Genomic DNA, 16,443 nt, shown 5'->3' with positions numbered 1-16,443 from the left:
CCAATTTTAGACGTCGCTTGGTCGCCATATTTTCGGACGAAGGGAAGATTTTGGACGAAGAAAACAGGCGGATTTTAAGTCATTTTACAATTGGCTACTTTATTATAGGTAGAAAAGGTTGCACAAAGAACTGTTTCTTCGTTGAGTGCAATCACATATGTGGCCACACATCATATTTTGCGAATTTCTTCGTTTTTTATCAGATGCAACGAAATGGACAGCCCGCCGAAGTTGACCTATTTTCCGGATCCGACCTTCGGATATAATATTGAAGACATATAATGAAAATTCCTTTAATGCCACTATATAAAGTACATAAAATGATTGGTCATGCCTCTTTGAAGTTAATCTAGATACAGTTTCATTTATATTTAAGTTAGTTTTTTAATTGTCTGGTCCTGATACTATGCATTTACAAAGGGTTGGCACCATTCACTTTTATCGTTGACATATTTTTGAAACCAAATATCACAACTTTTTCAAATCCCCAGGTCTTTCGTTCATAAGTTTGTCTGCTTGCACACTGGTTTGCTTCTTACTGCTGTTTTAATGACTATGTCTTCCATCCAGATACAGTCAAGTTACCATTACCGGATCACTACCCATAGCGGATCACTTTGATGTTCAAGACTGCGTATCGCGATGAATAGTTGACATTTTTAGATGATATTTTGGACACAGCATCTTCAAGGCCTGTTCTTTAAAACACATTGATTGAGTCTTAATCAGAGCTACTCTTTGTCAAACATTTCGGTGTGTTTTGCTGACATGTATATAGAACTTTTTTGACTTCCATCTCGTTTCCAAATCGAGGTTGAACATTTTTTGCAGCCATATGCTATAACTCTGTTGGAAAGTAAGAAGATTACGCATAAATATAAAGCCATTTAGTAGTCTTTCTGCCTGCAAAATTCCATTTCAGTTTTGATTCGTGTTTAAGATTTTGAAACACCTTAAAAGAAATGAAGAATTAGGGCAATAAGTTGAATAACGGATCAAGCGTGATAATATGCGTATTGACAATATATTATATTAAAATATATGCAAATCTTGTTGATTCTTTCAAACAATTTACATGGTTTATAAGATGCCCATATCTTTTCGATCTTTTTAGGATTTTCAACAGATAATTCACACAAGAACACCATGCGTAAAGTGTGGATACAAGATCACATATAGAAAACAATTAATAACAAAAAAAATGAATATAATTTATAACTGGCAATGTAACTTGGTCGTTGTAAACAACACATTTCAGGTTTTGACTGTTCAAATAGCGTGTTAGATGACCACCTGAGTGTTTTCAGTCACGTGATCCATTATGGCTACAACTGATCCGTTAATGCATGAATTCTGCAGCAAATTTTTTTTATCACAAATACATTTTGCCTGCGTTTCAAAAAAGACTATGTGCTGAATCAGTAAGCAAAGGTAATATTTAATCAAACTGGTGTAAAAGAAGTCTCAGAACATTTATTGCTTTTCACCAAAACAACTTTATTACGCTACTGATCCGGTAATGGTAACTTTACTGTATATATGTGTAATTAATGTTTGATTACCAGTTGCATGGAACCATTCAATCATTTTCTATTAAATGTTTTTTCAGGGAAACACAATCATGGGAAGGCCGAAACGAACAATCAAGAAGGTACAGGGATTGTATAAATAAAATTGTTAATATACTTTTGGTAATTTTTAAACCCGACCTGAGTCAATATCATCATTGGGATTAAATGACAAAACATAAACAACAATTTAAACATTAAAACAAGTACCATAAAAACGCAGTCATAAGTCGAGATTTTTTACCTCCAAAATTTGATTAAAATTACGGTATCGACTTATGAGGTCAACCATGAAAAAAATTAATGAAATTTGACGAAGATTGATCCCCACCGCGATTTTTTTTTTTTTTAGCTCGTTGATTTACGACACATGAAATGTTGTCTTTTAACTGATACTTATCAATTAATATAACCACAGTTTGCAACATTTAAATTGTTTATATTTTCATAATTTAATCCAAAGTTTTCATGTTTGCAGGTGTTTTTTATAACTGAATGCGTAAACAAAAGATCAGGTCATTTTTATCTATTTTTTGAAAAAAAATTATGAGCTATTGTCATCACCTTGGCGTCGGTGTCCGGTTAAGTTTTGCGTTTAGGTCCACTTTTCTCAGAAAGTATCAATGCTATTGCATTCAAACTTGGTACACTTACTTACTATCATGAGGGGACTGGGCAGGCAAAGTTAGATAACTCTGGCGTGCATTTTGACAGAATTATGTGCCATTTTTATACTTAGAAAATTGAAATTTTGGTTAAGTTTTGTGTTTAAGTCCATTTTATTCCTTAAGTATCAAAGGTATTGCTTTCATACTTGCAACACTTACTAACTATCATAAGGGGACTGTGCAGGCAAAGTTATGTAACTTTGACTGGCATTTGGACGGAATTATGGGCCCTTTATACTTAGAAAATTGAAAATTTTGTTAAGTTTTGTGTTTTGGTCCACTTTACCCCTAAACTATCATAGATATTGCTTTTATACTTGGAACACTCGCAAACTATCATAAGGGTACAGTAAAAGGACAAGTTGCATAACTCTGGTTGTCATTTTTACGGAATTATGGCCCTTTTTTGACTTAGTAACTTTGTTTCGATCCACTTTACTTCTAAAGTATCAAGGCTTTTGCTTGCAAACTTCAAATTCTTTCATGCTATCATGAGGTTACTGTACCTGGCAAGTTGAATTTTACCTTGACCTTTGAATGACCTTGACTCTCAAGGTCAAGGTCAAATTATTAAATTTTGCTAAAAATGCCATAACTTCTTTATTTATGATTAGATTTGATTGATACTTTGACATAACTACTCTTACCTGACATACCCCCCTCCCCCCCCCCCCCCCCCCCGACTTATGAGCGGGCAGACTTATGACTGCGTTTTTACGGTATGTTTTATAACCCATAATATTAGAACCATACTCATGGTCACTACTTCTGTAATTTAGATTTTTTTTAAATATTGCATAACTAAATAAGCCAAGACTTAATCATGTTTTACATGAATGTAACTATATTTTTTGCAGACAAAAAAAATGAAAGAAAGCATGGAAGGAGGGCTAAAAGTTAAGATGAAGTCCAACACAAAGAGCGCAAAGAAGCCATAAAGATGAAGCTGAAGAAGATTTGCAAAGCACAATCAGACGATGAGATGGAAGAAACGCCGCCTTCCTCCCCAGGATATGATCCAGGGGAGGAAGATGAAGACCTGTCAGAGCCCGGAACTCCAGAACCGTCGTCCTCCGAACATTACGGGTCATCACGGGGCCTTGGGAAGCCGCGTCGAGCGTATGTGTCGTACAGCCAGGAACAGCTTCTGAGTGCCATACGTGCAATTAAGGAGGACCATCTGTCCATCTACAAGGCAGCTGAGATGTACGGTGTGCCTAAGTCAACGTTGCACGACAAGGTTTGAAACTTGGCCAAGATTTCTAGCTTTTGTTGTTGATAGTAAATACAGATACTTAAGGCTGAATCAAAGAACTTAAATTAAGTAGCAAATTAGAAGTTTGAAGTTTATGTAGAACATGTGAGAATTGTTAATACATATATAAAAACACAAGTTTTCTTTTCAATCTTTTTCTTATGATCATAGACAAAAAGTTACTAGTACTTTGCTCCACTCATAAAATATTATTGTCTGGATCACTTGCAAATTAAAATCGATATTCCACCAAATACAACAAATATCCTCTATATTTTTGTTCTGTACAGGCTAGTGGCAAATCAAACATGTTGTTCCAACGCAAAGGTCCAGCCCCACTACTCTCATACGATGATGAGAAAAAACTGGTAGACTACCTGCTGCAGATGTCAAACCTCGGCTACATGTTCAACATACAGGAACTGCGCAATCTTGCCTCCGAACTTGCAGCAGAGAAAGGAGTGGTGTGTGAAGGACAGCTCCTCTCACCACGCTGGCACAAAGGGTTCCGCACACGCTGGCCAATTTTAAATGAAAAAGTGTTTGGCGATTTTCGTACGTGCGAGCGCAAAATGAAGGCTGAGACGCCAAGAAGGAAGACTCTAGAAGTGTTTGAGATTGAAGAAGATGGTGACCAATTGCAGATTTCTACCATGGCTGATGAAACAGATATCTGCTTGTACAACTATTATACAGAACTGCGAGTGATCATGGAGAAATACGACCTGATGGACAGACCTGGGCGGATATTCTGTATAGACGAGGTCGCCATTCAGTACGAGTCCGGGCAACCAAAAGCCAGACAGATCAAGTCGCTGAAAAGTTCCTTTCCATCTCGGTCAGAAACGACTGTGGTGAGCTTGATTGGCTGCGGAAACGCCCTCGGAAATGCGGTGCCACCATTTCTGGTGTATCCAGGCAACAAACTGGATCAAGATTTGCTAAAGGGCAAATATCCCGGTGTGCAGGCAGTAAACACTGAGAATGGACTCACTGACTATTCGACCATGAAACATTATCTGGAGAAACATTTTATCGAACATGCGATGATGGGAATGCGAAGTCGAACACCCCCGTTGCTTGTGCTGTACGATGGCTCTAAATCAAAAATCAGTCCAGATACCATAATCTGGGCGAAAGGTCACAACATTATTCTATTTGTACTGCCGCCAAGCTCATCAAATCTGAAATACCCGCTGGAGAAAGGTGTGTTCCGAAACTTCAAAGAACATTTCATTCGGGAGACCAGAATTTTCAGGGAGATGTACAATGTGGACGCAATCTCGAAGAAGGCGATTTGTAAAATAGTGTCCGAGGCGTACCCTATTGCAATGTCTTGTAAGAACCTTGTGGAGATGTTTGGAGACCTGGGAATATTCCCCTACAAGCCATCAATGGTGCTATGTGATGAGTTGAGAACTGAACGATACAATAGACTGAAGAAATACCACTCCATTAAGAAGAGGCCTCCAGGCATGAAAGACAAGGGTGTGCAGGTGGGTGTTTGTTCCAGTCTTTGTGAATAGGGCCAGGGTCAGGGCTTTTTCTCACCATTAAAGGAACATGAAATTGGGAATTTTAAGGTCAATATACTTTAAATTGGGAAACAAGTGTTATTGTTTGATTTAAATTTAATGTTCCTGTGAAACAATTGACTACGCATGGAAGTAAAATAAATTCTATATATGACGTAAATTTCAAAATTAATTTTACAATTATTCTTATTTGAAACGATAAGGCCCAGACCTATAAAATTTGGTCATATCAAAAAGTGGTCCTATAAATCTTTGTTCAAATTCAACATCAACCTTTAAACAGTCAGGATCCCAGTTTTTTTTAAATCGCATCACGTTTTAAATATCTATAGACTTGATTTTCAAAATGACTTGAATTTTTCAATTGAAACGCTAGATTCAGATTTAAAACATCTTTATGCACATTGTATGGTTTCAAGGTTACCAATTCTGTTCATATCATGCTTCTGAAATGAAATTGGACCACACCTGGGGTTTCAGATGGTCTTTATTTTAAAATGCATTACTCTTACTGTTCTGTGTACCACCAGATATTCATTCGAGATGACAGCCAGTTGAAGCTGATCAAGGCAGGCAAGCGGCGCATGATCCTCCAGGAGGACACATCGGTGACCGACGTGGACTCCACTCTGACGTTCCTCCGCGGCAAAAAGATACAGAAGATGCTGGAAGGGAACGCTGGGATACGCACACGACAAGACATCTCTGATTATTCTGACACTGATGGTAAAAGTTTAAAAAAAGTCACTTTGGCGGAAACCAAACTGCATGTGATCCTTATAAGGAAAAAAACCCGTCTGGTTTCAAAATCTATTGAATTCCCAGAGTCTTAGTGCAGATATTTTCACATAGTCTTGTGTGATTTCTTGCAGTCTTGTGTGTGATTGCTCACACAGTCTTGCATGGGATTTCTCACATTGTCTTATGTGTGAATTCTGTCGTAATCTTGTGTGTGATTTCTCACATAGTCTTGTTTGTAATTTATCATAGTATTGCGTCTGATTTCTCACAAAGTCCTATGTGTGATTTTTCACACAGTTTTGGATGTGATTTCTCACATAGTATTGTGTCATTTCCAACATAGTCTTGGGTGGGATTTCTCACATAGTCCTGTGTGTGATTTCTCATATAGTTCTTTGTATGATTTCTCACATAGTCCTGTGTGTGATTTCTCATATAGTTCTTTGTATGATTTCTCACATAGTTCTATGTGTGATTTCTCACAAAGTCTTGTGTGTGATTTCAGAGGAGTATGAGGAGAACATGGTTGAGTACGAGATGAACGTTGACAATGAAATCCACACGTCCAACCACACCTATCAGGAGGTGCAGCAGGTAAGGGGGACTTATATTGTAATAGAGCTTCGCTTTGGAAAAAGGGGCTAAATGCATGTGCAATCTGCGCAGGCTAATCAGGGACCATACGTTCTGTTTTAACTGGATCACATGTCTAAGAAGAGACTCCATTTCAACAAATGAACCCATGAAAGCAGAAAGTGTTTTCCTGATTAGCCTGTGTAGACTGCACAGTCTAATCTAAGACATTACTTTATGCACATGCATGAAGCATCTTTTTCCCAGAGCGAATTATTGTATTGTTATTTATTTCCAATGATTTTTTTCGCTTAAGTGTTATTTCTATTTATTTATTGCTTAAAAATAATCATTTAAGATTGTCCCATGAGGAGTCAAATGTCAAGTTCATAATGAATTTTTTTTTTTTAAATAATTGTTTTCTGATTATTTAAAAAAAACCTTTAATTCACATGTCTTTGGCCTCCTTAATGGTATTGAGCCCAGGTAACAATCTGACAATGTCACTAGGGTACTGATAAAACAACATTGGAGCTTTTTTCCTTCATAGAGAACGGCCGTGGACAGCCATTTCACAATTTCGACAAGGAAATTTCACAAATCTAACAATACTTTACAAAATAAAAATAAAGGTAATTTTTAACTGTGAAAATAGGACTTTTGGGGCTTAAAAATGTCACAAACTGCCATTTAACAATTTACAATTTGAATTAATATTTTACATAAGCCAGACAAAATAGTGACAGTTGTTTGGCTTTTCTATGGTTTTAGATGGAGTTTACCAGTCAGAATATTGTTGATCTATTGTAAGTGGTAATTTGTTGATAGAAAGTGTCAAGACAATAAAAATATGATTGAAATGCATTATTTAAAGACATTTTAAGTTGATGCAAGTATTAAACATGCTTTAACTATACTTATTCTAAACAAACTGAATTTCACAATTTTTACAAGTTCGTGATTCGTTTTTTAGCTCATCTATTTTTTGAAAAAAAATTATGAGCTATTGTCATCACCTTGGCGTCGGCGTCCGGTTAAGTTTTGCGTTTAGGTCCACTTTTCTCAGAAAGTATCAATGCTATTGCATTCAAACTTGGTACACTTACTAACTATCATGACGGGACTGGGCAGGCAAAGTAAGATAACTCTGGCGTGCATTTTGACTGAATTATGTGCCCTTTTTATACTTAGAAAATTGAAAATTTTGGTTAAGTTTTGCAATTAGGTCCATTTTTTTCAGAAAGTATCAATGCTATTGCATTCAAACTTGGTACACTTACTTACTATCATGAGGGGACTGGGCAGGCAAAGTTAGATAACTCTGGCGTGCATTTTGACTGAATTATGTGCCCTTTTTATACTTAGAAAATTGAAAATTTTGGTTAAGTTTTGTGTTTAGGTCCATTTTATTCCTTAAGTATCAAAGCTATTGCTTTCATACTTGAAACACTTACTTACTATCATAAGGGGACTGTGCAGGCAAAGTAATGTAACTCTGACTGGCATTTTGACAGAATTATGTGCCCTTTTTATACTTAGAAAATTGAAAATTTGGTTATGTTTTGTGTTTAGGTCCACTTTATTCCTACAGTATCAAAGCTATTGCTTTCATACTTGCAACACTTATTAACTATCGTAAGGGGACTGTGCAGGCAAAGTTATGTAACTCTGACTAGCATTTGGACGGAATTATGGGCCCTTTATACTTAGAAAATTGAAAGTTTGGTTAAGTTTTGTGTTTTGGTCCACTTTACCCCTAAAGTATCATAGATATTGCTTTCATACTTGGAACTCTCGCAAACTATCATAAGGGTACAGTAAAAGAACAAGTTGCATAACTCTGGATGTCATTTTTACGCAATTTTGGCACTTTTTTGACTTAGTAACTTTGAACATATGGTTAAATTTTGTGTTTCGATCCACTTTACTTCTTAAGTATCAAGGCTATTGCTTTCAAACTTCAAATACTTTCATGCTCTTATGAGGTTACTGTACCTGGCAAGTTGAATTTTAACTTGAACTTTGAATGACCTTGACTCTCAAGGTCAAATTATTAAATTTTGCTAAAATTGCCATAACTTCTTTATTTATGATTAGATTTGATTGACACTTTGACAAAACTACTCTTACCTGACATACCACAATAGACTCCACCCAAACCATCGCCCGTGCCCCCCCCTTTCCCCCCCCCCCCCTATTTTTTTTTTTTTTTAAGATCATCTCACATATGACCAACCGCACCCTCACACTATACCCCCCCCCCCCACCCCACCCCCTCCCCAATTTTTTTTTTTAAACGGTTAAAAAACAAAACTATTTATTTTGATTATTTTATATTTGAAATACCGTCCAACCATCGCACCCAAGAATCATCCCCCTCCCCCCACCCCCCACCCGAATCCCCCCCCCTAATTTTTTTTTTTTTAAGATCATCTCACAAATTACCACCACACCCTCACACTATACCCCCCCCACCTCACCCCCCCAAATTTTTTTTGAAACGATTAAAAAACACAAATATTTATTTTTGTTATTTTATGTTTGAAATACCCAAGAATCCCCCCCCCCACCCCCACCACTTCCACCCCCCCACCCCCCCACCCCCCCCGCTTTTTTTTTCCCTTTTTTTCGCATTTTTGGAAGATAATGTAATAAATGTCCACACCCCCACACAATGCACCCCTCTTCACTCCACCCCTCCCTCCTTTGTGATTGAAAATGAGAGTCCCTTCACCTTTAAAAAGAAAATAGATGAGCGGTCTGCACCCGCAAGGCGGTGCTCTTGTTTTAAACAAATTTTTAGATGTTTGCGACTCACTTGTTATTCACAATTTCAAAAAGTTTGCGACTTATTTTTTCACAAAGTGAAGGGTGCCAGGGCCCCTTCACAAAATCAGGAAAAGAGCTGGTCGTCATGTTACAATGATGTTTTAAATCAGAGTATAATTCAATTTTGTTCTTATCTGACATGGTATGATCAAATTTAATTATGTTGACTTTTTAGAATATATAGAGAAGAAAACAATTAACTCCGACTGGCGTATTAATAGATACCAGAATTAGCATCCAGATATCTGTATGTGGTATGGGGATAATATACGTAGAAACGTATGAATCAACAATATTGTCTGAAATGTGTGGTAGATTATTCTTGATTGTCATATTGATTTTTTATAAAGCAATTTGTCACATTATACGTGTAATTGTATATGCAATAAGTTTGCTTGGTGTGAATTTTAATCAAATAAAGTACTACTATAATCAACGAGCCAATTACATGTACTAAAAAAATAGCGTTTTTGCAACATAATAATATGTATTGGGTGATGGCTCCTGTTAGCATACGCAAAAAGAGGAAAATTTACGGCAAAAGTAAATTTGTTCTTGAGGTAAAAAAAGTCCCAACATGTGACTTCCATGTTCAATTTACAGTCGGAGGTCCAGAGTTCAAGAGGGTATCATGGTAACAGGTCTGTACCCAAGACAGTTCACACCAACATAGACGGCAGCCAGTATGTGACCCAGAGTGTTACAACGGACGAAGGAAGTAAGCGATGTTGCAGTTCCTCCTTTTTAGTGTGCTCATGGTGAGCTTTTATGGTCACCTTTTGTCCGTTGTGCATTGTCTGTCGTGCGTTGTCCGTTGTGCGACGTCAACATTTGCCTTGTTCACTCTCTAGAGGCCACATTTATTGCCCAATCTTCATGAAATTTGGTTTCAATGATATCTTGAATGAGTTCGAAAATGGTTTGTTTGGTTGAAAAACATGGCCTGCAGGGGGCGGGGCATTTTTCCTTATATGGCTATAGTAAAACCTTGTTAACTTTTTAGAGGCCACATTTATTTTCCAATCTTCATGAAACTTGCTCAGATTTGTCCCACTGATATCTTTGATAAGTTAAAAAATGGTAACCTTTTCTTGAAAAACATGGCTGCCAAGGGGCGGGGCATTTTTCCTTATATGGCTTTATATGGCTATATTAAAATCTTGTTAACACTCTAGGGACCACATTTATTGTCCAATCTTAATGAAACTTGGTCAGAAGATTCATCTCAATAATATCTTGGACGAGTTTGAAAATGATTCCGGTTGGTTGAAAAACATGGCCGCCAGGGGGCGGGGCATTTTTCCTAATATGGCTATAGTAAAACCTTGTTAACACTCTAGAGGCCACATTTATTGTCCAATCTTGATGAAATATGGCCAGAAGATTTATCTTAATGATATCTTGGATGAGTTTGAAAATGGTTACCGGTACATTTGCTTGAATAACATAGCCGCCAAGGGGCGGGGCATTTTTCCTTTTATGGCTATATAAGGCTATAGTAAAATCTTATTAACACTCTAGAGGCCACATTTATAGTCCGATCTTCATGAACTTTGGTCAGAAGATTCATCCCAATAATATCTTCAAAAATGATGCCGGTTGGTTGAAAAACATGGCCACCACAGGGGCAGGGCTATTTTCCTTATATGGCTATGGTAAAACCTTGTTAACACTCTAGAGGTCACATTTATTTTCCGATCATCATGAAACTTGGTCAGAAGATTTGTCCCAATGATATCTTGGATGAGTTTGAAAATGGTTTTGGTTGCTTTAAAAACATGGCCAACAGGGGCGGGGCATTTTTCCTTATATGGCTATAGTAAAACCTTGTTAACACTCTTGAGGCCACATTTATTGTCCAATTTTCATGAAATTTGTTCAGAAGATTGGTCTCAATCATATCTTTGATGAGTTCGAAAATAATTATGTTTGCTTGAAAAAAATGGCTTCCAAGGGGTGTGGCATTTTTCCTTATATGGCTATAGTAAAATCTTGTAAACACTCTAGAGGCCACATTTACTGTCCGATCTTCATGAAACTTGGTCAGAAGATTCATCCCGATAATATCTTGGATGAGTTAAAAAATGATGCCGGTTGGTAGAAAAACATGGCTGCCAGGGGGCGGGTCATTTTTCCTTATATGGCTATAGTTAAACCTTGTTAACACTCTGGAGGCCACATTTATTTTCCGATCTTCGTGAAACTTGGTCAGAAGATTTGTCCCCATAATATCTTGTTATCTCAGGTGAGCGACTTCGGGCCTTTCAGGCCCTCTTGTTTATGATTCAAGGTTAAGTTATGGGTATTTTCTCTGTATTTTTCGTAAATTGGAAACACATACAATTTATTCTCCGTGAACAAGTCCTCACGGTTCCGTCAGGGCTTTAAAAAGTTGTCCCGACTTAGTTTCGCCAAATTCAAATAGTTGTCACCACACTGAGGCTACATGGGGGCAATGAAGATCATGTTATTATAATACGAACAATTTATTCATTTTACAATCTGAGCATTTTAGAGTATGTTTAATAAATTGATACAATAACAGTATTATAATAAATAAAAATATTAATATAATACTAATATTAATCAATTAATGTGTAGCATATAAATAATATTAATGTGTTCTAGCATATGACCCACTACATATAGCCCATAAATCAGCACAGTCAAATAAAATAAGCATTTGTGAACATCAAATGTCAAATTGATTTTCATGTGCTTAACAATGTTCTGTTTTTTTTTTAAACAGTACATAATGCAGTGAATGAATTGATTAGTTTTGAGGATATACATAGTTCACACAGCATGGATTTTGTGTTGGAAATCCTATTGAAGAAAAATAAATTCTGATTAACAACTCTCTGTTTTTGTTTTTTTGTTAGCAGGTGAATGTAAAGTGGTTGGCATTTTTGAAGGAGTCTCAACATTAGTCTAACGTTCACTTTCTACAAGGGGTTATACACTCTGAACTTGCCATTTTGATGAGTAAAACAGAGATATCATGTCACATTTATATAGAACCAATACATGTAAAAACTTAAGTTATTTCCTATAATTGCACAGATTTTGCTAAAAAGCAATCGATACATGTTGTCTATGTAACGGTCTTGAATCGGCTTCACTTCACATTTAAGCGCAAAGTTGGTATATTTCAATGGCGCCTTATCTCTGAAGCAATAAAACTGACCACGAATTAAGATAACTTGTAATAACACTCCAAATCATCGCAATTATGACCATTACATGCCACTTGCGGAAATTTTTGCCAGAATTTTTATTTTGTCACCAATGGCGATCGACAGTGGGAACCCTGAGTCCTCTTTTGAAAAACCACAAAATTTCATGCCGACAAATATCAATAATTTTCCAGTGCAGAAACTCTTCTGAATAAGTGCCATCATTCCTTTGTCAATGATATAATTTTAAATAGTATGAACTTAAGCATGCACTGTTCAAGTTCTATTATCTGTTTCAATAGTTCTCCATAAACCGAAATCTATAAAAAAAAATCCCTACCCCAAAGTTATGTAGGGCCTGCCACATCTACAAAAAGTGTTTGTGTTAAGATGTTTAAAAATAAGCACAAGTTGACTCTGGGTAACGTTCTATCTTTGTTCTTTCAGCTTTTAAAATCGAAGATGCCCACGCATATGCTCTGCAACCACAGGGTAGGTTTAACATTTACAGTTTTTATTGTAAAAGATTTTGCTTGGATTAAAAGGGAAATCGGTTCATTTCCAATTTTTCATGCATTTTTAATCAGACCTGATCATAAAGTGCTCATGGTTAGCTTTTGTGGTTGCCCTTTTTATGTCCCCCACCACTTAAGTGGGGAACATATTGCCCTGTCTGTTTGTTTGTTTGTGTGTTTGCGTCAAACTTTAACATTTGCCATTTCTTTTGCAATATTGAAGATAGCAAATTCATATTTGGCATGCATGAGTATCTCATGGAGCTGCACATTTTGAAAGGTGAAAGGTCAAGGTCATTCTTCAAGGTCAAAGGTCAAATATATGGGTCAAAATCGCGTATTTAATGTACACTTTTGCAACATTAAAGATAGCAACTTGATATTTGGCATGCATCTGAATCTCATGGAGCTGCACATTTTGAGTGGTGAAAGGTGAAGGTGAAGGTCATCCTTCAAGGTCTAAGGTCACATATATGAGGACGTAGTGTTCCACAAACACATCACTTGTTTGTAATATCAGTGCATAGTGCATTGTCAACATTCATTTGCCTTGTGAATACTCTATTGAGGCAGCAATTATTGCCAAATCTTCATGTGGATAAAATAAAAGAAAAAGCTTGTGAGCACTGTAGAGGCCATATTTATGCCCACTCTTACATAAACTTGATAAGAGCATTTGTCTAAATATATATCAGTTGAGTTTTAAACTGGGTTGTGAAGGGTAAAAAAACTAGGTCAATAGTTCAAAGACAAAGTGTGTGGACTGCATTTTCTCCGGTCTCGCTTAAAGCGTCCCAGAGGACAACTTTCCTCAACAATAAAAATAATAATAAATATTTTACTTAGAACATACAAATTGTGTGGAAAGGAACCTATTTTTTTAGCTCGGCGTTTTCGGAGAAACCCCGAGGTATTGTCATAGCCAGCTCGTCCTCCGCTCTCTGACGTTCGCGTTGTGCTAAAACCTTAACATTGGCTCAAAAATCAAAGTGCTTCCACCTACATTTTTGAAACTTCATATGTAGATGCACCTTGATGAGTTCTACACGCCACACCCATTTTGGGGTCACTAGGTCAAAGGTCAAGGTCACTGTGACCTCCAAAAAAAATATTAAAATCTGACAAGCTTTCATTGATTCAAAACTGCACCCGTAGCCGAGCATGGCACCTGTTATGCGGTGATCTCGTTTAAAGATATTCTTATTTAAAAAAAACCTGTAAACTTTGATATGCCTCTGTAAAGTTTAAGTAATAAATCAAAAACTGTGAACAAGTCTCTGTAATTTTAAGATTCCAACCATCTATATTCCAGATGGAACATCAACTAGCGGCACTCAGACGCCTGTGCAGAATGGCTCGGACAACGAGGATGACGAGACACTTGAACAGACCCGCGTTGCAGTCCAGGCCTTGCAAGACATCGCAAACGACTTCAACTATCTCACCCAGACGTCATCGGGTCCGATGCAGACCACCGTTCAGAATGTGACTCTCAACTCAGGCCGCATGATCCAGGTCGTCGTTCAGGGTCCGGCGGACCAGATGGTGTCCACGGAGCAGGTCATAGAGGCAGTGGAGCAGATCGAGATTGACAACTCGGTGGAGTCGATCATCCCCATCTCAGAGGGGCAAATCATAGAGGCAGTGGTGGAGGGGGAGGTCATACAGAACACGTGACCAGCAAAACTCAAGGGCGAATCTCCAGCTTGATTGACTTGAAATTTTACTTTCTCGTCTCCTTTGGCATACTGTAAAATCATTAATATTTGTAGGCATAAAATGATGTTTAAAAAAAAAAGTTTTCGGACAGGTTAATTTGTGGATTTCTTACTTTGAAAAAAAAGACGAATTATCATCGGTCACTGTCTGATGTGTTACTGTTAAATTTGTAGAAAAATCATCCCACGAAATCAACGAAAATTAATTTCTCATGAAAAATAATTATTTTACAGTCTTGAAAGTTGATAAGTTGCCTAAACAGCTTCTAAGCCTTGTTGGTTCATTTGATGATTTGTATTAAGGTAGTCACTTTGTTGACAATTTGATCGTTATATATGATGGGGTGGGTGTTTTCGGCCTATAAAGAATTGGGCAAGAAGTTTTATCATTTTTTTGTTCAGTAATTGTTCCTGTTGGCAGTTTTTATTTATGACAGACTTTCTAAGTACCTGCACAAGTTCATGAGTTTCAGTGAGCTGTTAAAAGTTGAATTTAACATTTTAATTTTCAATCAATGCTATATATTGTATAAATTGTGTTCTTATCAGATTTGTTTTCTGAGAAATGCTTTTAAATTTTGTGCAAAAATAATCAGATTGAATGAAATCGTGATTTTTTTTAATACTATGTAAAGCCATAAAAGACTCAAATTAATGTAGCAAGTAAAAAAAGTGTATAAGTTCCCAAAATATATTCTTTTATATCATTTTATTTGAAGCTGAAAGCCTGCAATATTGAAATGCATTATTTCCTCTCCCAGTGCCTGAAGCTAAATACTCTTATGACCAACGTGTGAATAGGAGAGAACTGTACATTGGAGCTAGACTAGTGTTCTATCCTTGCAATGCTTTGCCGACTCCGACAAATATGTACACAGTTTATTCTCTATGTGTTTGACAAATAAATGTGCATGACCATTGACTTTCGTGGTTAGAGAAAGGAAGACCAAATGAACTTGTAGAATAGGATGCAATTTTAAGTCACCACACTTTTGTAGACACTTCATTTCAGGACATTATGAAAGCTTGGCCTCACTATGAAGGGTAGATTGGCAAGAAACAATTTTTACGCCCAGTTTTCCAGGCATACTGAGCTATAAGCCATTCAATTTTTATTCGTAAAATGTTCTACATTTGTGTAGCGAACTGTTTATCTATTTGTCAGGCCATTGAATTGAAACCAAGTAGTGTAGATTTGCAAGAAACCATGTTCATCCTTAGTAATACACGTGTTCATTAGTTACATGCACGTGAATTTTTTAATACATAAAATGATAAACGTTTGTAGAGTGAAGTTCTTCTAATTTCGCAAGCGATTGCATTTAAACTTGATGTAAGTCATAATTATGATGTCTATATGTGCAAGACACCTTTCTCAAGCCCATTGATGAAAACGTTCCCGAGTTATGTGCCCTTAAACTCCAACATTGGCATGGCTTCTACGAGGTTGACAAAGCGGTGCGGTGTTATGACATCGCTCTGGTTTATGATAGAAAATGGCAATTATTCTCAAAGTATTTCTTAGCTGAAAGAAACAGTTGTTTATAGATATTTCTGGAAATCGTTGAGAAATTCGTTCGACATTTAAGAAAACGTGTCCATTAGCTGAAACCTAAATATTGAACAGACTGAGCGCTCCTTATCAGCAATCAAAGCTTGTAGGTAACATTTTATTAAATAGGTGTGATAATAAGGCCCAGGTTGTCCATAAGCCAATTTAATTTAATATAGAAAGGCCCCAAGTCGCTCACCTGAGATAACAAGATATTTTTGGGACAAATCTTCTGACCAAGTTTCATGAAGATCGGAAAATAAATGTGGCCTCTTAGAGTGTTTACAAGGAAAAATGACCCGCCCCCTGGCAG

The 16,443-nt window shown here is 36.8% G+C and overlaps 1 protein-coding gene and 1 long non-coding RNA gene across 2 annotated transcripts; both read left to right on the top strand.

The window, feature by feature from the left end:
- Nucleotides 1-3,169, top strand: LOC127860330 (uncharacterized). The gene is made up of 3 exons (XR_008039708.1): nt 1-108; nt 1,610-1,651; nt 3,094-3,169. It is a non-coding gene; the product is annotated as an uncharacterized LOC127860330 (long non-coding RNA).
- A 2-nt stretch (nt 3,170-3,171) lies between these two features.
- On the top strand, nt 3,172-15,498 carry LOC127860329 (uncharacterized). Its single transcript, XM_052398336.1, has 7 exons — nt 3,172-3,476; nt 3,782-4,987; nt 5,557-5,752; nt 6,273-6,361; nt 9,773-9,887; nt 12,793-12,837; nt 14,173-15,498. The coding sequence occupies exons 1-7, from the start codon at nt 3,177-3,179 to the stop codon at nt 14,535-14,537; spliced, it is 2,316 nt and encodes a 771-aa protein (XP_052254296.1). The 5' UTR covers nt 3,172-3,176; the 3' UTR covers nt 14,538-15,498.
- The last annotated feature ends 945 nt before the right edge of the window (nt 15,499-16,443 follow it).

This window comes from Dreissena polymorpha, chromosome 15 (genome assembly GCF_020536995.1).
Source record: "Dreissena polymorpha isolate Duluth1 chromosome 15, UMN_Dpol_1.0, whole genome shotgun sequence".
Classification (NCBI taxonomy): Eukaryota; Metazoa; Mollusca; class Bivalvia; order Myida; family Dreissenidae; genus Dreissena; species Dreissena polymorpha.
Note: the sequence above shows the minus strand (reverse complement) of the source record. Positions and strands in the feature narration are given on the sequence as shown.